The sequence below is a fragment of the Marmota marmota genome, unplaced genomic scaffold (genome assembly GCF_001458135.2).
Source record: "Marmota marmota marmota unplaced genomic scaffold, marMar, whole genome shotgun sequence".
Lineage (NCBI taxonomy): Eukaryota > Metazoa > Chordata > Mammalia > Rodentia > Sciuridae > Marmota > Marmota marmota.
This window is the reverse complement of record NW_026000109.1, coordinates 1,304,972-1,326,450: the sequence shown is the minus strand read 5'-3', so window position 1 is coordinate 1,326,450 and position 21,479 is coordinate 1,304,972. Positions and strand designations below refer to the sequence as shown.

Here is a 21,479-nt window from a genome sequence, read left to right as displayed (position 1 = left end):
GTTTTAAAGCAATTGAATCACTTTGGTGCTGTGATACCAAACAACCATTTACTTTCCAAAAATTTTTTTTATTTATAAGCTCAGTTTAGATAATGTATAATCACTGTTTCTACCATTTAATAATCATTTGATCCTTAGCAAATATTTTCATCTTGAAAAATCTACAGATGCTTCTCTGTATCTCCTGCCTTTTTTAAATTTCAACCAAAAATCTTTGTCTTATTCATTAATGGCCTGCATTTTAATTGATCAATTCAAAACAATTTAATGATGTAATGATTTCTGGCATTGCATATGAAGTTGCCAATATTTGATCATTTTTGTTGTATAAAATTATGTTTCATTCCAATACAAATTGGGGACAATACACTGGGGACTGTTACCTTGCCTTGGCCTGAGTTGACAATGGAGGGAAAGATGAAGGAAGCTAAAGACAGAGGAGTGGCATGTTTGAAGGATGGCCTTCAGAAACTCAAGACTTCTGCCTCCAAACACAGCCAGCCTATAGTAACCCCTGAAAATGGATGAGGGAGTAAACACTCTTACCTCCCTGTCCCTGCTAAGGGTTCTATTAACTGAGCTAAACCAGAAAACAGAGAGCAAGGAAGCCCTGGGGGAGGCATCCAGAACCACATCTCTGGGCCCAGGGCTGTGGGAGGGGAGGAGAATGCATCTGGAAGCTCAAACTGAAGCTATCAGCACACAGTGAATGGCCATGGAATATTTTCATTTTTGTTTCCCTGCTTAACTGTGTTATGCAAGCATCTGTAGATAGCCTCATCTTTCAAAACTGGCATTTGACAGTTCTGCCAACCCAATGACAAAAATGCGTGAAATCTGCCCAGAGCATGCATCCTGCTTGACAGTGGCATGGCATGGGAAAGCAGCTTAATTTGGCTTCTAATGGATCCTCGGTGTTAATAATTTTTGCACTGTGAATATATCCAGAAAGGCATTAGGATCCATCTTTTAAAACCATGACATCTGTTATCAGAGACAAAGTCCCGTCTTACCTGAAGAATAATGTGACCAAATGGGGTTTATTTTGATGAGTTTTTCTTTTCCAGTGTTAATTGATTTAAATAAAATTTATCTTACTTAATTTTATCCTCACAAGACCTCAGTGAGAAGGATATTATCCCCATTTTTAAAGCTGGGAAACTGAGGCTCAGTGAAGGTAAGTGTCCCCCATACTGTGAGTACTTAGAAATGGAATTCAAATATGGATCTGTCTCACACAAGACTGTCTCTCTTCACACCACAGTCTTTCTTTATTTCCATAGGAAGATACATGTGATAAAAGAAATAGGCTCAGCCATTCCAGAGCAATGATTGTCAACAATTGGACTGGCACACCACAGTTAGTGAAGCTGACCCCCGCCAAATTTAAAATAATGTAGAAGCAATTTGCTAAGCAAATAGGAGTCAAATATTTGGCTTTCCATTCTCCACTAAGGTTGGAAACTCTGAGAAAGTTACCACCTGTAGGAAGTAGGCCAGGAAATGGCACTTCAGTTATTGAATCATCACACACTGACCTGGGAGCAGTGCTCAGTCTATTATGAAGTACTGTAAATTCACAGGTAGATCCTCTCGTGCCTCACACTGATATCTCTTACCCATTCACAATCCCTAAGCATGAATCCAATGTGTCTTACAACCGTACAGGTGGGATTCAGACATATTTTAACCTATTCTTGAGTGTGCTGTTCCCCCTCCCCACCCCCATGGAAAACAAAGGAACAAAAATCTAGATAGTTTTCTCTGTGCACCTACAAGAGGAATCCCTTTCCACTGAGGCTAGACAAAATGAGAATGGGTCACCAGCTAGAACTCAACTTACATGGAAAATGGAGCGATGTCATGATGTGAGAACACACTGTGCCCTATTTCACATTCTTAAATGTTTGTTTCTTCCATTAAACAAAATACGGAGACACACAGCTTTCACCAAATACATGTGAATAGTGTCAGCTAAAACTAGCTGACTAAAATGTTGAAAATTAGTTCATGCTTGTGAATTATGAAGCATACACTTGACTTAGGAGGAAATTTAACTAGTTTTAAAAAATAACTAGTTTTTTTTAATCTAGGGGTTTTTTTAGCACTTTCTCTATTTGAACAGTCATTATTTTTCATCAAAAATTTTGTTGACTCTCTTACCTAACCTTCCATATATAAACAACATAGGACAGCTCTCTCTAGGCAAGTGAAATTAGTTCAAGAAAAGGTAGCAAAGCCTCCTAAGTAGACCTATTTTGTGCATATTCTATCATAAAGGCATTGAAAGAAGCCAAATTTCTTGAGTCTTTTCTCATCTGAAAGTTTAAGTGGATTGTAGTTGAAGCAATAAATTTGGGTATCAAGAAAGAAGAAATGTCCCTGCTGTGATAAACTTGAATATGAAGAATAAACAAGAGGGGTTGGGGCTATGGCTCAGTGGTAGCTCACTTGCCTGGCATGCGTGAGGCACTGGGTCCGATTCTTAGCACCACATATAAATACATAAATAGATAGATAGATAAAGGTCAATCAACAACATATATATTTATAAAAAAAAGAAGAAGAATAAATGAGAACTAGGAAAGACTTAAGTTTTTCTCAAGCCCTATCTCTCTTAGGAGAAAAGTTCTTCACTTATAAAGAGACAGATGTAATAGTATCCAAAGACTGAGAATCCAGTCATCCATCAACATTAAGTCACATGCAGAATCATATGTTTAAAATTACTTTAAATTCAGGGTTTAAAATATTACATTCTTCTTGAAAAACTGACAATCCAGAAAACATTTGATTAAGATCCTCCCTAACCAAGAAAAATAAAAACAAGAAAGAAAACATAAGAGACAATCAATCAATCAATCAATGAAACAGTAGAAAGTTTTGGAAAAAGGAAAGTTATTGGACATTTTCAGTTTATAAATATTAATTGAAATTGCAACTAACATGAAAATATAACCATAGGCATAAATTAAAGAAAAGCACACTCATGAGCAGACCATCTCTGATTTAGTTCTATATTGTCTTTAAAGAAAAACAAAATACTTAACTTTTGAAGTCATTTTCCCTCCTAAGCAAACAAAAGCAAAGAGTTACTTTTTCATATTGACCCTATTCTCAGGTCACTGAATCAGTAGTTAAGAGGCACAAAGCTTTCTCTACTCAATACCAAAGGGAATATATTAAAAAGAAAGCTATTTCTTGAAGTGGGGGGCTGCCTCATCCCAAATGTTTTTGCACTTCTTCTATGAGAGTTTTATTTTGTTGAGGGCAAAATAAGAAGAAGAAAAAAAGAGAGAGAAAGAAAAAGAAGTGTCCTCAGCCCTCAGTGGGGAATCCCTGCGGGGTTGAGGTTCCTTCTGCATCAAAGTAGTCAGTTTTTTCTCTCAGAAGCCTTTGGTCAGGCATATTCTCTCCTGTCTGGCCAAGGATCAGAATCTTATTTCTCACATTCTTCTATTTTATTTTTTTAAGTTAAACTCAAAATAACTTCTGGAATAAATAAGGACTGAATAGATCCTCAGTTTATTGAGTGATGTGAAAATTGCCCATTGTCATTTATGTCATTTGAGTATTTCATTTCCATAATATCTAAAATTTCATTTTCTTGTTCTATCTATTCATTTGATGATCTTTATGTAGAGTCAGGATGCAGAATTAAAAGCATTGTTCTTGCTGCATCTAAAGGAAGCTGGCAGGATACTTGTCATTTTCTAGAAATAAATGTCTCTCTGAACTTTTTATCTGGGTATGAGAGGGACAATATAAGGAGATTAGTTTTTCCTAGGAACCTGAGCACTTTTGTACCTCAAAAGCTGATACAATCGAGTTACATTTTCTGCAGCTTCTTATATAAGTAAAGCCAAATGAGTTCCAAGTTCTGAAAAACAACACGAATTTCTTATAGCCCTCATTTGTTCAGAATAGTTGGACCACCCGACAAGGCCATGGCTTTATCCTAGATCATCACAGGAAGATCAGGTTGGAAAGAGTGGCTGGAAGAGAAGCGCTAGAGATGATGAATTCCAGGGTGAGAACTAGACATTCCTGCCTGGCCCAAGGGAGGCTGCTGGAAGGGAGACCAGATAAATGTAGATGAAGCAACCAAGATGGCAGTGCTTCTGAGATGAAGGCTCAATGGCACATAAAACATGATTGGCATTATCTATTTCAGTAGCCTGTGAAGGGAAAAATTGAATTCGGATTAAGAGTGTATGATTGACTTAGGGGCAGGGTGGGGAGAATAATGCCAAGACATGGAAGTGGAATAAGGTATTCTCTGCCATTTATTATTCTTCACTTTACTTACATGTCAAAACCAATAATGATTCTCCAACTTTATGATTAAAACTTAAAATTTGCTATGTGAATATCCTACTATCATAATTTTCACATAATATTACAGAATATATTTTCTAGTGGCTCATTATCTAAAAACGATTTAAAACAAAATGGTGATGGCTAACTAGCTTCTATCTAGCAAAATCTCTCACAGATTTAGGGCTATGATAGAACTAAAAAGTGAAGAGAATAAATGTGAGGAAAATAAATCTCAAATACGTGTATTTTACTTAGGTTCAGAATTTGGCTGACCCCACAACCATGTGTGTACAAAGGAATCCAGATCATAGCTAAGTCTAAACTACCTGAACTGAGATTCATATTACCAACCTCACAGGTAATAAGCACTTTGGATTGATTTATCCAAAGTAAGTTCCTACTAAAACAAACAATAGGAAGAAAACTTCAAGGAATATAACAGAATCTAGATTGTATACCATAACATTTACAGTATCCAGAATACAATTCAAAATTACCAGACATAAAAATTTTGTTTTAAGAAAACAGTACCCATCACAAGGGAAAATACAATTGAGATAGATCCTGAGTTGGCCCAGATGTTAAAATTAGCAGACAAAAATTTTAAAGTAGCTTACCTCAGCTATACCTCAGGTTGTAAATAAAAGACAGGACACCTTAGCCAAAAAATAGAAATTGCTAAAAAAGAATGACCTGGAAAATTCTAGAACCAAAAAATAAAGCAGCTGAAATTTAAAAGTAAATTACACTAGATTGGCTTAATTGCAGAGTGGAGATGACAAAGAAAGGAGTCAGCAAAACTGAAGATAAATCAATAAAAATTACTAATTTGAAGAATAGAGAATACAGGAGAGATAAATAGAGACTCTGGTATTTGTGAGGCAGTGCTTAAAAATCTAAAATACAAATGTTTGAGGCCCCATGAGGAGAAAGTAAAAAATAGCCTAGGAAAAAAATCTGAATATTTAACAGCACTAAAGTTCTTGGTGTTCTGATGTTTCAAGGAGGAGCAACAGAGGGTAAAGGAAACATTTAATTAACAATGCCAATAACTGCTCCCTATTAGCTTAGGTCTTGAATGATCAATTTTGTTGTCACTGATGTTGTTGTGATTGTGGTTGTTGGGAGTTAAGCACAGCTAGATACCCGCAGGTTGTGGTTCTCAACCTGGGACATTTTGCTCCCTGGAGGACATGGCACTATCTGGAGATATTTTTCATCATCATGACTGGGTGGAAAATGCTTCCGTAATTTACTGAATTGAGGTAAATACTGCTAAACCCTCAACAATGCATGGGGCTGCCCCTCACAAGTAAAAAAATTATCTCACCCAAAATGTCAATGCTGTCTAAGTGAGAAACCCTACTCCAGAGTAACTAGGGAATAATTTAAGATATTCTGTTTTGTAAATTAAGATATGAATGTTTCTATACAGATAACAATATGTACTTAATTTGATACTCCAGTAGTATGGCTTCCAAATCTGCATTGAGTAGCCAGGGAGAAAGCTATTCTAATCTCTGTGCCCAGCGAGGGTTTGACAAGCATTTGGATCCCAATGTAGAAAACAACGCTCCCATATGAAAACTAAAGCAGGAACATCACCTGTGTTCAACATCGGCTCCTAGGCCATGCATGAGACCCATCCTTGTTATTGCCAAAGAGATATCAGCAACACCAGCAGATTAATAGACTTCAGGAGCAGCATTAAAAATGTTGGGATTATTTTGCCTCATTGACCAGAGGGGAGAAAAAAGTGATAAAAACCATGTGACAAATCCTTGCATGTTTTCTATAATATAAGACGGACTGCAGGAAAATGAACCTGTTTTGTCTAGCAAGGTCCCCAGAATGTACTGGGGAAAGAACATTTTCAGGACTTGGCTTTCAATGGCCCATATTGCTGTTTACATGTATCGTCTGTGATCTGTACAATATCACTTTGACTTGTTGATATAGAGGTGGCACATGTTGGTAGATGCTTGGGGACACTGCCTTGTAAACTGGATGGAGACACTTTGGCTCACATTCGCATTTACCCTCTGTTCACGCCAGATCTTTACCTGCGACTTCCACTGAGTGTCTTCATTTCTTCATAACAGGTGAGCTGCAAGATTCTGCACTTCTTCCACCAGTACATGATGGCTTGCAACTATTTCTGGATGCTCTGCGAAGGGGTCTATCTCCATACTCTCATCGTGGTGTCTGTGTTCGCTGAGGGGCAACATCTGTGGTGGTATTACCTTCTGGGCTGGGGTATGTATTTCATTCAGTTGAATTTTGAACCAATTTTGCTTGTGTTTAAATGTATACAGTTTTCTAATCTGGGTCTTGGAGACTTATAAATAGACTTATAAATAGAATGTACTTTTACAATGAACAAATCGAATTTATTAATCTCCCTGAAAAGAAGATTCCTCCAAAGAAAGAATTATTCTTACCCTCATCATCTTTGGTGGGAGGAATAGGTTGCTACAGATCTTGGGGCCTAGAGGAAGAGGAAAGAAAAAAAACTGCATGAAAAAAAGAACAATGGCTAGAGGAAATTGAAGAACACAAGGAGTTAGAAATGTGGAGTCCATACCCCTCTAGATTAAGGTGGAGACACTCTCCTTTCTATGACATGAGCATAAAAGCATATATGCCTCTTTTGCTAATTCTAAAATATGTATGTCAGAATAAATGCAGAAAATGAGTTTTTGTTTCTGAACTCGAATGGGGAAGTAGTATGTTGGGGCTGCTGTGAATAGCACAATCATATTTTGAGTGAACAGTCCAACTTAAAATTATTTCCAGCCAAACATTTAATTAGTGGTCATATTAAAATACATGCTTTATGAGTTTAGAATCTGATGTTATTCTTAAGTAAAACTCAATTTTTGAGACCTTCTCTTTTTCCATATTATTCACAGAAAATAAAAATGTGTGGGTTTAATTCTCTCCAGAGATGAATTTCTTAATCTGATGATAATAACAAAATCTCTTTCTACAGATGTTTCAATCAGTCAAACTGTTTTCTATTGCACCTAGGTATAACTCAGTAAAAGGAAAATCATTTTTAAGAAAAATCACAACTTTGAATTTCATTTATAGAAAGAAATTTATTTTTAAAAGCTGTGATCTGGCAGACCATGTCACCAGTAGCTATCTCCGTTGTTCTGTTTATATTCAAAGGTGTTTCTTACTAATACTTTTGACTTTAGGGACGGAAGTGACACAGTTGTCTCCAATTAAGGTCCTACAGTAAGAACTTAGAGGACAGGGGCTACATTGGCTTCTCAGGAGTGTTTGTATTAAAAGGAAACAGGGTCAAGGCACATCATATAAACAGATAGAAAAATGAGAACCTACGAGAAATAATGTGACTATCAAGTAAGACTTTAGAAGCAATTAGATTACTGCTCCCACACACTGTCCAAGTGACATCCCTCCCTCCAGTGTGACCCGGCTCCTGTTCATATGAGAGCCTAGACTCAGTTAACAGTCATCAACAAAAATCATCATCATCAAAGACCTAACAATGGTAGTAAGAATCATACAGTATGTTAAAATGTTCCTGCTATGTAGGGCAATTTGTGAAAAGCTTTCAATTATCTGGAAGCTCCTAACCAAATTCTCTGAAAGCGCATGTTGTTCTAACCAGGAAATTTTTACCTGCCTTGACCAAAGATAATCTGTGCACAAACATCAGGGCAGTATCTTGACAGACACACTAAATTTGCTGCTATATTTTGCAAGTATGTGACCATTTTCCATGCAACTGGAGCTATAGCATATGGCCAAGGAACCAAGTGTGATTTGTACTTTTTTACATTTTAAGGGTTCCCGCTGGTGCCATGCACTATCCATGCGATTACCAGGGCTCTGTACTTCAATGACAAGTAAGTATTAAGGTGGTTTTTCAGCCAATAAACACATAAATAAAATGCATTTGGGCTGATGTGTTCCCTTCCTTTTCTTCAGCTGCTGGCTGAGTGTGGACACCCATCTGCTTTACATCATCCATGGCCCTGTGATGGTGGCGCTGGTGGTAAGAACTGGTTTTTAATCCATTATTAACAGTGCTATCTGTTTGTTGGGATTTTTGTGAACATACTTCTATGTAGAGTACAGGTACTTCATAATAAGTACAATTTAGCTATATTCTAAAATGAGGAAAATAATTCGGTTCTTAAAAAAAATGTCTTTTATTTATGGGGGAGAGGTTACCCTAAGCTCATGTTTATACACACCATAACAACAATGTTGACGTATTTTCTAAGAATTCTATAGCTAGATGGTCATTTGCAGATAAATACTGAAAAAATATTGAACATATGTTTGGTAATTAGATATGTGAATAAGAAGAAAGGATATCCTTGCCATCATACCCAATACAAAATATAAATTCTAGGTAAATTGTAGGTTTACATGTGAAAAACAAAACAATGGCTTTTAGAAGACACCTTAGGTGAATGTCTTCCTGAGCTTGAGGTAAGAAAAGATTTCTAAAGCAGATACACAGACTACTTAAAGAAGATCTTGATGAAGTTGACTATATTTAACTAAGACGATATTTAGAGAGCGAAAAGACAAATCTTAGAGTTCAAGGAGAGAGTTGCAATATTCCAGATAAAACCCAGAAATTTTATGAAAAGGTGCTCAAACTCACTAATCTTCAGAGAACTGCAGATTAAAATGAGGATGGAGTAACACTACACTGCAACCATGGCTGCTGTTAACACCTGGCCTACCATACCAAGTGTAGACCAGGGTGAAGAGCAGTAATATACCACTACTGCAGGGAACATAAAAAATAAAACCATCAGTGGTGTCTTATAAACATACTCTTACCGTTTGAAAGGTGATTCTACTACTGGGTGTCTATTCAAAAGAAATGAAAATATCTGCCCACACACGTAATTCAAATTTGAATGTTCATAGCATCTTTATTTGTGATACACAAAGAGTAGGAACAACTCTAATTCCCATCAACAGGGAAGATAAACAAATTATCTATACTCTTCTCATAATAGAGTAGTTATATAAAGAGTGAAATGAGTGGAATGCTCAAATGCACAACATGGATGAATCTCACAGGTAGTATGTTAAACCACAGTGGCCAAACACAAAATAGGACTCTCCATATGATATTCCATCCCATAATAATATAAACCAGTGGTTGCTTGAGGTGGAGCTGGGACAGAACTTTCTGGGGCTATGGAAATGCTCCCAGTCTTTGGAGTGGTGGTCACACAGGTACATACATTTGTCTAAACCTCTCCAATGTTTGCTTAAAACCCACATTTTATTTAAATGTTGATTATAATTAAATGGGGTTATTTTCTTTAAAATGTTACTTATAAAAGAAGACAAGGTTAGCGGTCTCTGCTACATACAGACTTTACAGATACATTTTTCATTCCTCGCTTTGCTTTCAGTCAAGTAGAGGTGGATAAGGGGGACATCTTGATAAAGAAAGGACAAGATGGCGAGGTCTTCCCAGGATGTGCCATGAGATGGCAACACATGAGATGGCAACACATCAAGTGTCGTCTGCAACTCCTTGTGTACAGTTTATAATATCTAAATAAGGAATAGATAGCCACATTGCAGTTGAACTTCATTTATTTACATGTACAGGGGAAATATTTTCTCATTTAAGAAAAAAAATAAAAGAGAATATGAATGCAGATCTGAACAGAGTCTGGTTACCCATATTTGGAGTTTCAGGAGGCTAAGCTAATTATGTGGCATCTCGGGCGATCTCTCCTGCTCTCCACACTGGATACATGAGAACTGGGGACAGTAGACGTCCTTAAGTGGAGGAATCTACATGGTTTGCTCATGATAGCATATCTTTATAGGTCAACTTCTTCTTTCTGCTCAACATCGTCCGGGTGCTTGTGACCAAGATGAGGGAGAGCCATGAGGCGGAGTCCCGCATGTACTTGAAGGCTGTGAAGGCTACTATGTTCCTTGTGCCCCTGCTCGGAATCCAGTTTGTTGTCTTTCCGTGGAGGCCCTCCAACAAGGTGCTTGGGAAGATCTACGATTACCTCATGCACTCTCTGATCCACTTCCAGGTAAGCATATTTATGCAGCCAGTAGCATATTTACTAGGTGACTTGTTCATCTGGTTGATCTCTGCCAAACTTCAGAAGGAAATCTTTTTTTTTTTTTTAAGGCATTTGTTTCCACTTTCCATGCCTGCTCTTCTGTTACTTCCAGGATCCACAAATGGCCCCACCTAGGCAGCTAATCACACACATAATTGTCAGACCTTCCTTTAATAAACAAATGTTGGCTCAGGGGTAATGAGGAGCAATGAATTTGTACAGAACTGCCCATGTCCTCTGCTCTTTCACCTTCCATTTGTGAGACAATGTCAGGAATCCATTCTTGACAGCTCACTAGCTGTAAAGGAAAGTTATGTACAGGGGTCTCCTCTTGTAGGAGATAACAGAGGTGGCTCTCAGGGACTGTCCTAAGCTATCTAAAGTCTGCAACACTCAAAGGAATGGCTGTTGCATTTCCATTCACTCTGCCCAGATTCACAGTTCCATTGAAGGTGTACTGCTAGGTATTTTTAGAACAAATTAGGGCATGGAGGGGTTGGGGTAGGGGTCCTCAGACAAAGGAAATTCTACTTAAATTAGTTTTATTTTTTACTGCCAGGAATTAATGTGAAAACAACTGAATTTTATTGAGTTAAAAGAAAGTATAGGGGTTGTTTTAATAAACTGAGCTGTTGTTTGGGCTGTGATTAAAGCTTGGGCACAAGGAATCTTCTGAGCAGTTACCAGGGCCTTAGAGATTACCTAGTCTATGTCCTTATTTGAGAGATGAACTTGGTTGTGAGTACTATCACAATTTCAGGACACACGTTGACAGCCATGCACTCTGATATTGTTGTTTGTAAAAGATTTCTCTACTGAACCCGATGATCTCAGTTTTTACATTTTTAAGTACCAAGTTCTTTTAAAACCCACTTTAATCCATATATTATGCTAAAAATCTCCAAGTTAAAAAGAGAAGTATATTAACCAGATTTACTAGAGCTGTCCTAGTTGCCAAATGATAGAATCCTAACAAGAAAATTTTCTAATAAAATATTCTTATAATGTAGCACTGAGTATGAGTGGTAGATAATTATTTTTCTTACCTTTATATATTATCAAGTTTGACATGCTATTGCAAGAGTAAAATGCACCCCAAGGCAACCTATTTATATTGATATAAATATATTTATATTGATTGACAACATAGTGCACACAAAAATAACTTCAACTCTATTTTCCCTTCTCTTTTTAGGGATTCTTCGTGGCGACTATCTACTGCTTCTGCAACAACGAGGTAAGTCTGCATCCATTTCATATAATACAATTGGCTGTTTATATAAAGCCAGTACTTTATGGTCTCCACATTTCATTTGATCTCGTTTCTACAGTTGACCTCAGTGGCTTTCATAATTAGCAGGACTGTGTTTTTTCCACTTCTTTAGCTGGATATTACCTATAGAAATGGGGTACAGTTGCAATAAGATCCAGACATGCAGCTAAGTTCTGATCTTCTGGGGTTGCCTCCTGAGCTGGTCAGCACCCCCAGTAGTAATAGTGAAAGCCATTCTGGTTTCCCATAGAGAGAGAAGCAAGTCCCTATTCCTCTAAAGGCCCCAAGCCCTTGCTGGTACAGAACCAGCCTCCGGCCAGTTTGTACAGTCTGTTACCCTGTTTTTCCAGTTTCTTGATGCTACTATTGGACCACTACTCAGCATTTAAAAATCACTTTGCAGTTAGAACTAAAAGGATCTCCAAATAAATAGTCTATTGTATTGAATATTTGTATTAGAAGAACCTAGAGATCCATTAGGCCAGGGTTTTTGCACCAGGGTTTTTACTCTTTCTTCCAACAGTAACTTACCTGGGAGTCCCATTAATAAAATGCAAAAAAAAAAAAAAAAAAAAGGAACTTCTGTAACCCCAGAAGTTCTTCTAAAGAACTCGTGGGTTTTCAAAGAACATGATTTTAAAAATTCCTCATTTTTCAAGTGAGACATCTAAGCTCCAGAAAGATCAAGTGATTTGCCCCATGCATAAACATAGCTGTGATGGTAACCAGGACTGGACCCCAGATTTTCTGATTCCCAATTAAATTAACTAAATCTCAATAAGCTATCTGTGTCTATGATTCCTCCCTAGAGCTTTGCAAAAGTAGAATATGCTTCTTATAGAACCACAAAACTTTTAATGCAAACATATTTTTGATCATTTAAATTAATTCCTATCAAGAACAATTCAATGCAAAACAAATCATACTTTAAGATATCAGCATTATTTTCCTGTTATTAATTAGAAATATTTTCTAACCATTATTAGTTGATACTTATTTTTTATTCTCTATTTCTTTCATAAAATGACACTTATTGAGCCCCTAAAATATTTTCCTGCTTACCTATCTCCAGCCCCAACATGGCCATGTTTTATTATTATCTTTTCATTGGTAGATTTTATTACTTTCTCCCATCATTCCTTCATCCAAGAGCTCATTGCATCATTCAACAGAAATATATTGTGTACTTACTGTTGCTAGGAGCTTGACAAGGGGCTAGATAGAATCAAGATCCTTCTGATGCCAACTATTAGAGTATCCCCCCAATTCTTTTTTTTTTCATTTTCAGAATAGCAAAAACTAATAAATGAGTAGAGCTTACATTGTCCTATGTACAGTACTAAACTAGCGAATACTCTGTGAATGCATACCTATGCCTTTTGATTTGTTTCAGGTGACATGCAAGATAAAATTTTTTAATCTAAAATAATATCAAACTAGGGCTAATATAAAAACCATATCCAGGAGGAGACTGCCTTGTAAAGCACAAGAGGATTGCATGCATTTGTAAAAATACCACAATATTTATTGTGTCTTAACTATGATGCTGTCTTTGGGAGTGTCAGGCATAGGAAGCAATCCCAGGGGCACACCTAACAATTGAAACGTCTCTGAGTTCATTTGAGTATGCTATCTGTTTTCTGAAGTAAAGAAACCATACCTATTTTCATTAAGATCCTGTTACTGGAAGAAAGTGCAAGTGTGACATTTCTAATAATACAGAAATCATGTACTGTGCCAAATGTAATATCACAGCCCCATGGATTTCAGGCATCTGGGTCTCAGTCGGGCATTCTGTGTACATATCACCTTACAACACTGAACACAGACAGGGCACTCACACATGCCGGAAGTTCTTTCCAGCTGCCTCTGAGACAGAGCTGTGAGGGGACTCTGCCTGGCTGAATATTGAGTTTTAACAGAGATGGATGGGGGCAAATCAGTCAGTTGTCCAATGGAAAGATGCAAATTTTAATTTTGATCTGTTATCAGTATGTAATCAGTGATTGCTCTTCTGGAAGTGGATCATATAGTGAGTCCATTGGTAGATGAGAAACAGGAAAAAAAAATTGGAGAATTAAAGTAATGGAAATCAGGAGATGTCCACAAGAGCATACTTATGTATCAAGCATTTCTCACAGCTCTTCCAAGTATGAGGATATTAATTATCCAAACATATTAATAAATTATCAGGTATTAAGAGACCTCAAAAAGATGGCTACAGCTATGAAGATGTACAATTCATTTCTAAAGAGTAACTTAGAATTAATAGTACTAATAACACACTAGATTTTCTCCCTTTTCCATATTTTTGGCTAGTGCTCAAGAGTTGTGGATAAAAGTTTGTAGAACAAAGAAGCATGATCAGAGTGTGTGAAAAATAAAACTTATTTGCTGTAACTTTCCTTGCATTCAAGAGCCCATTCCAGTAGCCTCTAGTGGTTCACAAGTCTCATTGTGGAAAATAAAGCAGTTAGTTCAAAAGCTTTTGTCCAAAAGGGCAGCTGGTTACCAAGTATGAATGCCAGAACCTGCTGTTGAAATTTCTTGCAGCTCCTCTCACTTCTGAGGACCCTAGGGGTCTTCTCAGTCTGTAGTCTCCTTGATCAAGTCACAGCCCTACTCGGATTCAGTAGTTTTCCTCCAAGCCATGTGAAGAGGGTGGCGACTTAAGCTCCATTCTTTATACTTCCTAGAGCCTGTGGTTCTGTCTTCAGGACAGTCCACAGCCATTGCCACTCCACTGCTTGGACACCATGTTGGACATGGTGTCAGGGAAAGTGCGGGACTTCTTTACAGGGTTATCAGTTTTCAAGATTATGCTCTTGGAATCAATAAGAAAGGCCTGCTGTTATAAGGGTACATCCAAGAAAGCAAGTTATCCCTTGCTTTCTTCTCCCCATTTTCCCAGAACTTCCACCATGAAGGGGAAATTGAAGGTCATTTGTGTCTCTGTATCCTTCCCACTTTTCTCTTCCTCTCAGAATTGCAAGGGGCCTGCATGCACCACTTGCCCTTCCTGTCTGTAAAAGACTCTCCCTAAACCATATCCAACTTTTTCTCTACACTATGGCTTTTAGTAAAACTCTGTTTTCAGACAAATTAACTTTTTACTACATAGGCAAAGAAGAATTTTTATTAATAAATTCTCTCATTAAATAAAATGTTTTTCAAAACTATCTTCTATTTTTTTTTCCTTCAATTTTCTAAAATTTGGGGCAGGCAAGATGTTGGTCCAAGGATATATAATTACAGTTAGATAGGAGGAATAAATTTCAAGAGGTTATTTTCTTTCTAGAGCTCCAAGAAAGTCTACTGAGGACTCAAAGCTAAGTGATAATTTCCTTATTCTAGACCAGCATTCTCAAACCTGAGTGAATGTCAGAATCACCTGGAAAGTTTGTTAAAACACAGACTGCTAGTCCCCACCAGCAGAGGCTGCTAATCAGGGCTTTCGGATTTGCATTTCTAGTAAGTTCCCAGGTGGTACTTGGGCTACAGGTTCAGAGAACACTTTGAGGACCACTGTTCTAGATAAACTAGCTTGTTCTTCAAACAATAAATGACCTTGACTTAATGAATGAAAGAAATATAGGGGAATGTTAAAAAAAAACTTAAGAAATACAATTGCTAAATATTTTCAAGATTTTAAACTATATTATAAATGATATTTATTCTTCTTTAGAACAAGAAATCGTCCTTTAAACATAGGAAAGTGGGTAATGAAAGGGAATTAAAAGCCCTGATCTTATAATCATCAAGTACCCAATTGCCTCAAATTACAGAACATTTAAATTCCGTAAATGAAACCAAAGATCACTAGAGATGTTTCTGATATGTACTCCAAACGAATGAAAAAAATATCAGTAACAACTTGGAAGTGTTCCAAAACATCTAATTAATGGGCTTCAACAGGGATCCAGTTTCTAAAACTTACATAAAACCATTTAGAGTGTTCAATTGCTTTTTAATTTCCAAGAAATGTAAAGTGCTTTTTAAAATCATGATTTTTTTTTAGTCTTAGATTAAGATTGTAGCAGGTCTGTTGGATTGTGGTGACAGAAAGTAAGGACATGAAGGACCAGGACTCAAAACCTTTTCATTCATTGAAGGAAAACCCCCACCTTCCATTCAACACTACATAACTATAGGCACTTAGGATTAATTTAACTGGAAAAGAAAAGTGAAAATCAAAACTACTCAAACCCAACTATAGAGATCCCACCTTGACTTTTTTTCATAGATGCAAGAACTAAGGCCCAAATATACGAATATTACATAGCTTAATAATAAAGCCAAGTGTAATAACCATGTCTCCAAACCATCAGGACAACGCTCTAATTTTCAAAGGTAGCAACAAGTTAAATTGATATAATCAGAAAAAAAGTAAAGTGATTTGTGTTCATTGCTTTTTAAATGAGTGATAGATACATTTATGTAATTCACAACTTTGTGTTTTAGTGACCCATTGACATCTCCTAACATTCCTGTTATTTTTCAGAAGCAACAAAAGTCTCCTAATGTGGTTGTTTTCTTTTTGTTTTTTTTTTTATTTTTTAGGGGTACATATTTTATGCCCTTATTCTTGTCATCAAAGCCGCATCAGATTCAACCCATATTAGTGCAGGCGATATTGCCCTTATTAAACTATAATTATTAAAGTGTCTTTTATGTGCTGCTCAGGGCTTGTTCTCATATGTGTGGTTTACAAATTGAAGCAGATTGACATCTCCACACAAAAGGATGAGTTATAATTTTGGAATGCAATTAACGAATGCTGTAAGCTTCCTATAATAATAATCTTAAAACAGACCCCAACCCTTGTCTCTGCTGGGCTAGGTACACATGAATACACATGGATACTCTGATGGGGATTACTTTAAAAGAACAGATGAGGCAGAAATAAAGAATTGTTTTCCTGCTGGACACTTGCAAACTTGCTAAAAGTCTACCTCAGATACCTGTAAATATCTGTGTAAGCTTAGCTGGAAGGACGGTCTTGGTATTTAAGAGATGCTAAATCCATCAAAAATTATCAATTCTCTGTGGACTTTGATCCTCAAAAAAAAAAATACACTGAGCCTGTATCTTTATCAGTTTCTCAATAAAACATGTGGTGGGTTTTAGATTCTAAAGCTGGCATTTAAGGACCTACAGCCACACTTCACTTGGGACTGTGGCTCTGCCACATTCCAGGTCTCTTACTGTGGACATATGGCATATTCACAGCCCTCCCATCTATAAAATGAGGCTAATAGTGGTTCCCTCCTGTTGAACAAGCTAACCAACCCAGTGCTTATGATGTTGCACAGGGAAAGCACCCAGTAAACAGTAGCCAAAATTCTTTATGCCATCCTTTCTCCCCCTATGTGGCTTTTATCCATGCAAAGTCCAGCTGTGAGGCACACCTCACTCCTGAGCACTTGCAGTACTTGTCTTGTTTGTCTCTTTTGAACATAATTAGACATAAAGTACTTTGTAACCAAGTACTTATTACCAGGGCTGGTCACCTCAGTGATTTGAAAAGTCTAATATTCTAAATCTCAGATTGCCAAATAATTCTCATAGCTCTTTGTCACCTTGAGCCTTCTGGTTGCTCCATTGAGTGATGATGAACCTCTCCCACTATAAGTTTCATGGCTGCTTGACTGGCTTTTCAATGAATTATTTGAATTTGCCTTCTCCTGAGTAAAATCTATAAAATTATATAACAAAGCTAATAATTATAAGGAGAGATTGTTACTCTATTATATAAAGAAAAAATGTGCATGCATTTGCCATAGATACATTTAGCCTTACATTATACATGTTTTATAATATCAATTGGTTTTGCTGTTATTTTCATCTTCTTTCAGATTCATACCAATGTAAAATAGGCAAAATAGCATCCTGTGATTGACTAGATACATGATTAATCTCATGTTGTATTTTTCCCAGATTCTCTTGCATGTGGGTAGCTGCCATATTCAAGTTTGGCAACAGAAAGAACTAGGGATCTATTAATAAATTAAGGCAAATATTTTGTACGTAAGCTTGACTTATGTACTAAGCAATAGAAATGCTTAAAATATGGAATAGATAGTGTTGCAGTAATCTCTTTTAAGTTTTGTTCAGTGATAGAGAAAAATCAAGAAGTTCAGAGACAACATGAAGGATGAAGTTAACTACTAAAATGAATTCAGTTCTGTAAAAAGTAGAGCTAAACAAGCAAAATTACTGTGGTTTTCAGTTGTGGTTTTTGTAGTTTTCATATTTAGAGTTCCCTGACTTTAGCATTTTCTCCACCTCTTGTGTTCAGTATATAGTTTGTCATATTTATAAAACAAGTTTGGTTTATTTACATTTACATTCTTCAATAGAAAGAGATTGAAATCTTATTATTTCTTATTATTAAAAGTGTGTCACTGCATTAGCAGGAATTTTATCTGGCAAAACTCATCTCAAGCTACGTTGGATGAGGGTAAATTCACAATATGGGGTCATTATCATAAAAGCTAGAACTGTGTGATGAATTCCATATGTATTTCACGATCAACAGTGTGTGGATTTCGATGAAATCTTTCCTTATCATGGATGGTAGCAGATTAAAAGTTTCCTAAACCTTTCTTCCTTAATATGACATGCACACATTATGAAACCAAATCAAGTTTCGTTCACTGAAGAGCTAAAGAAGAAACTTTTGCTCAAAAATAGCCAGTGTTGGCATGTAACTCAGTCCTCCAGTTTGCACGTTCTTCTAAGATGACTTCTTCCACCACCGAATAACATACAACTCAGCCTCTTAGATCAGAATTACCATTCGCTGTCTTGTAAACTCTGATAAACTCCAAGAGTCACGTGCATAAGCTTTGCTTGGGTCCTTTCTGACCACCATATGAAAACAAGGCTCCCTCTTGTCTTCCAGGTCCAAACCACCTTGAAGCGCCAATGGATGCAGTTCAAAATCCAATGGAACCAGCGCTGGGGAAGGCGCCCCAACCGCCGCTCTGCCGCTCGCGCTGCCGCCGCCGCAGCCGCTGCTGAGGAGGGCGACCTCCCGGTGTACATCTGCCACCAGGAGCCTAGGAATGAGCCTGCCAACAACCAAGGCGAGGAGGGTGCTGAGATCATCCCCATGAATGTCATCGAGCAAGAGTCATCCGCTTGAATGTGAAGCACACACAGCATCGTGATCACTGAGCCTTCATTTCCTGGGAGAAAGATAGATCATGCATTTAACGATCCCCATCCTCCCAGGAGCTGAGCATATCATTTGTGAAGAATTATTAAGTGAATTTGTCCATAGTGAATTTGAAGAAAGTGATTCTTGGTACTATTGCTTTGGGAGACAGTCTAGGAATGGAGTCTCCCACTGCAACTTGTGAACTCCATCATTCATCCAGGACTGAGATGCAGCATGTCTTAGTAATGCGAGGGAAGTATCCAAGAGAAAGGCAATTAAATTGACCTAGTTCAGATACAGGGTGCTCCTTGTTAATCTTGAGCCATTTCTACCTTTGAAAAATTAAGATCACTATCAAGATATTTCTTTTTAACTCTAGATTTTGAATTAGAATATTTCTGTATTTGGCTATGGATCTGATTTTTAATTTTTTTATTTCAATCAATCCTGAGGTTACATATTTTACCATCCATACAATGTAAACTGCACAAATTACATGACCTCTGCAAGAAAAAATGGGTTTCACATATAAAGATGACTAAGGATATGGAAGACAATACCTGCATTTGGCAGGAAAACATAATGCTTTGAATGAAAAAGAAATCTTGAGTCAGTTTGCTGGAACTATTACACGCCCAGCTTGGTTTTGGATAATTCTGTCCCTTGGGTAGACCCTAAGTGCTGTAAGGAATTGGTCTTAATGTTGACTGTGCTTTGGTGGCTGACATTTATAAATTGGGAGGTCACAAAGAATCCATCACTAAATTTTTCACAAACTGCCAAAAATATAATTCTTAGTGGAAGAGAATACTCTTTAAAGAGTTTTCCACTTTCCTAAACTCCAGGATTTATAAAGCAAATCATTCTGAGGTTTATAAAGCAGATTACCTCTTGCCCTTGGGTGCTATCTAGCAGTAAAAGATAGATGTGTTTAAGGACTGGTAATTAAAAGACTCCATGTAAGTCCATTAGCTGCCTTCCATCCAGCTTCAAAGCTTAACAAGATCGCAGTCTTTTCCAGGAACTTTCAGTAGAGCTAATTAGAAATCAGTGTATAGTTGACCTCTTGTGTGCCGCTATTAGCAAAACAAGAAGAAAAAAACGTAAATACTACAAGTTTAACTGCATATTAATTCATGTTAAAATAAAAGTAGAGTTTCTCATTAAAATCTAGTAGTGTAGATTTCCACATCTCTCTTCACTTCTGTGTATAAGATCTTTAAAAATTTCTGAATAAGCTTGTGTCGTTAACTGGTGAATTTGTAATAGTAATCAGAGTAATCATTGTGTAATTTGTATGCTAAGTGAGATACACTGAAATCCTCCAAATCTCAAATCTCATCTGTGTCATCTTATGCCACTGCCTTTCAGAAGTGATTTAGTTGTGAAAAGACAAGAAATTGATTTGTTCTGGTTACATATTTAGTGCAACCAGAGAAAATTATATTTGTCCAACGAAAATGTATTTTGGATACTGAAGTAGATTAAGTCTCCTTTACTGAATGTAAGGGAAGAATTGAAAAGAAGGTATTTTTCCAATCATAGTGTCACGTGATGTGTTATTTTTGTTTACAAACGTGGAAAACAGAGTATTTCTGGCAGCTCTAGTACAAATGTGATAATATATTGCTAAAATATTTTAGATGTTATTGTGCTAATATAGTAGTAATATAGTAAGTAATATAGTAATATGGTAATATAGTAGGAACTGAAGAAATCAAAATAGTTTATTAGTATTGCATTTAGTGTCAAAATTGTGTGAAATGCATGCACTATGTACATGTATAAATTAATATAGAGTCAATAAAAGCAAAAGATATATATTTGTGTATTTTTCTAAAAAATACATTATTCATTTTTTCATCCATTCATGTTGTCTCCTGTTCATTCCATGCTTTCTTCTTCATTTCAAAGATGGCCTGCTGATATCTCATCTAGTTTGTACTGCAGGAAGGGGAAGAATAATCCAAAAGTATTGGTTAGAAGTAGTGTGCAAAAGATGTCAAGATCTTTATCTTTATTAGTGTAAACACCTTCAGTCTCCAGTTTGACTCAATGGTGCAGTTCTCATGCCCTTGATAATGCAAAAACCACACATGACTATCAGTCTATCCAGATCTATTTTTAGGAAGACTTATTTGGGATCCCTTTGTAGGAAGGAATCAAATTTTTATATCTGTATAGATCTGGATAGCATGAAATAGAAAAAAAAAGAGGATTAAATGGAACTGTGATGAACTTTATAATGGGAACAGGAGTAATTTGTGGGAACTTCACATTATGTGTAGCATTCAAAATTGTTGCTTCATAGATCTGGGGAACTTTTTTAGGAGGGATACATAAGCGGTACATCTTTCCCTGTATGTTCCAGAGAGTGATTCAAGTAGATATTATTGTGATCTTCAAGAATGAAAGTAATCTTCCATCATGCCATAAAGTCTGATTCTTCAAAAGAGTTACTTACACTCAAAAGGTTGGCTGCCCACCTGCTTTGATTCCCTCCTACAAAGGGATCCCAAATAAGTCTTTGGGTGCAAATGGATATCATGGTTCCTGAAGAGAAGGAAAGATGTTGGAAGTCCTGAGAAATATGCTTATTATTGTGGAGCTACAACCCTTCTCATTT

General features: G+C 36.7%; 1 protein-coding gene across 1 annotated transcript in view; it reads left to right on the top strand.

Moving 5' to 3' along the window:
- The window catches only part of Calcr (calcitonin receptor), a 47,411-nt gene extending 26,739 nt beyond the window's left edge, over positions 1–20,672 (top strand). The window contains exons 7-12 of the mRNA XM_015506734.2: positions 6,423–6,576; positions 8,141–8,201; positions 8,284–8,350; positions 10,167–10,385; positions 11,614–11,655; positions 18,596–20,672. Of these exons, the coding sequence (XP_015362220.1) occupies positions 6,423–6,576; positions 8,141–8,201; positions 8,284–8,350; positions 10,167–10,385; positions 11,614–11,655; positions 18,596–18,838 (786 nt within the window). The 3' untranslated portion in view covers positions 18,839–20,672. The remainder of the gene's footprint in view (positions 1–6,422; positions 6,577–8,140; positions 8,202–8,283; positions 8,351–10,166; positions 10,386–11,613; positions 11,656–18,595) is intronic.
- Positions 20,673–21,479: the final 807 nt, after the last annotated feature.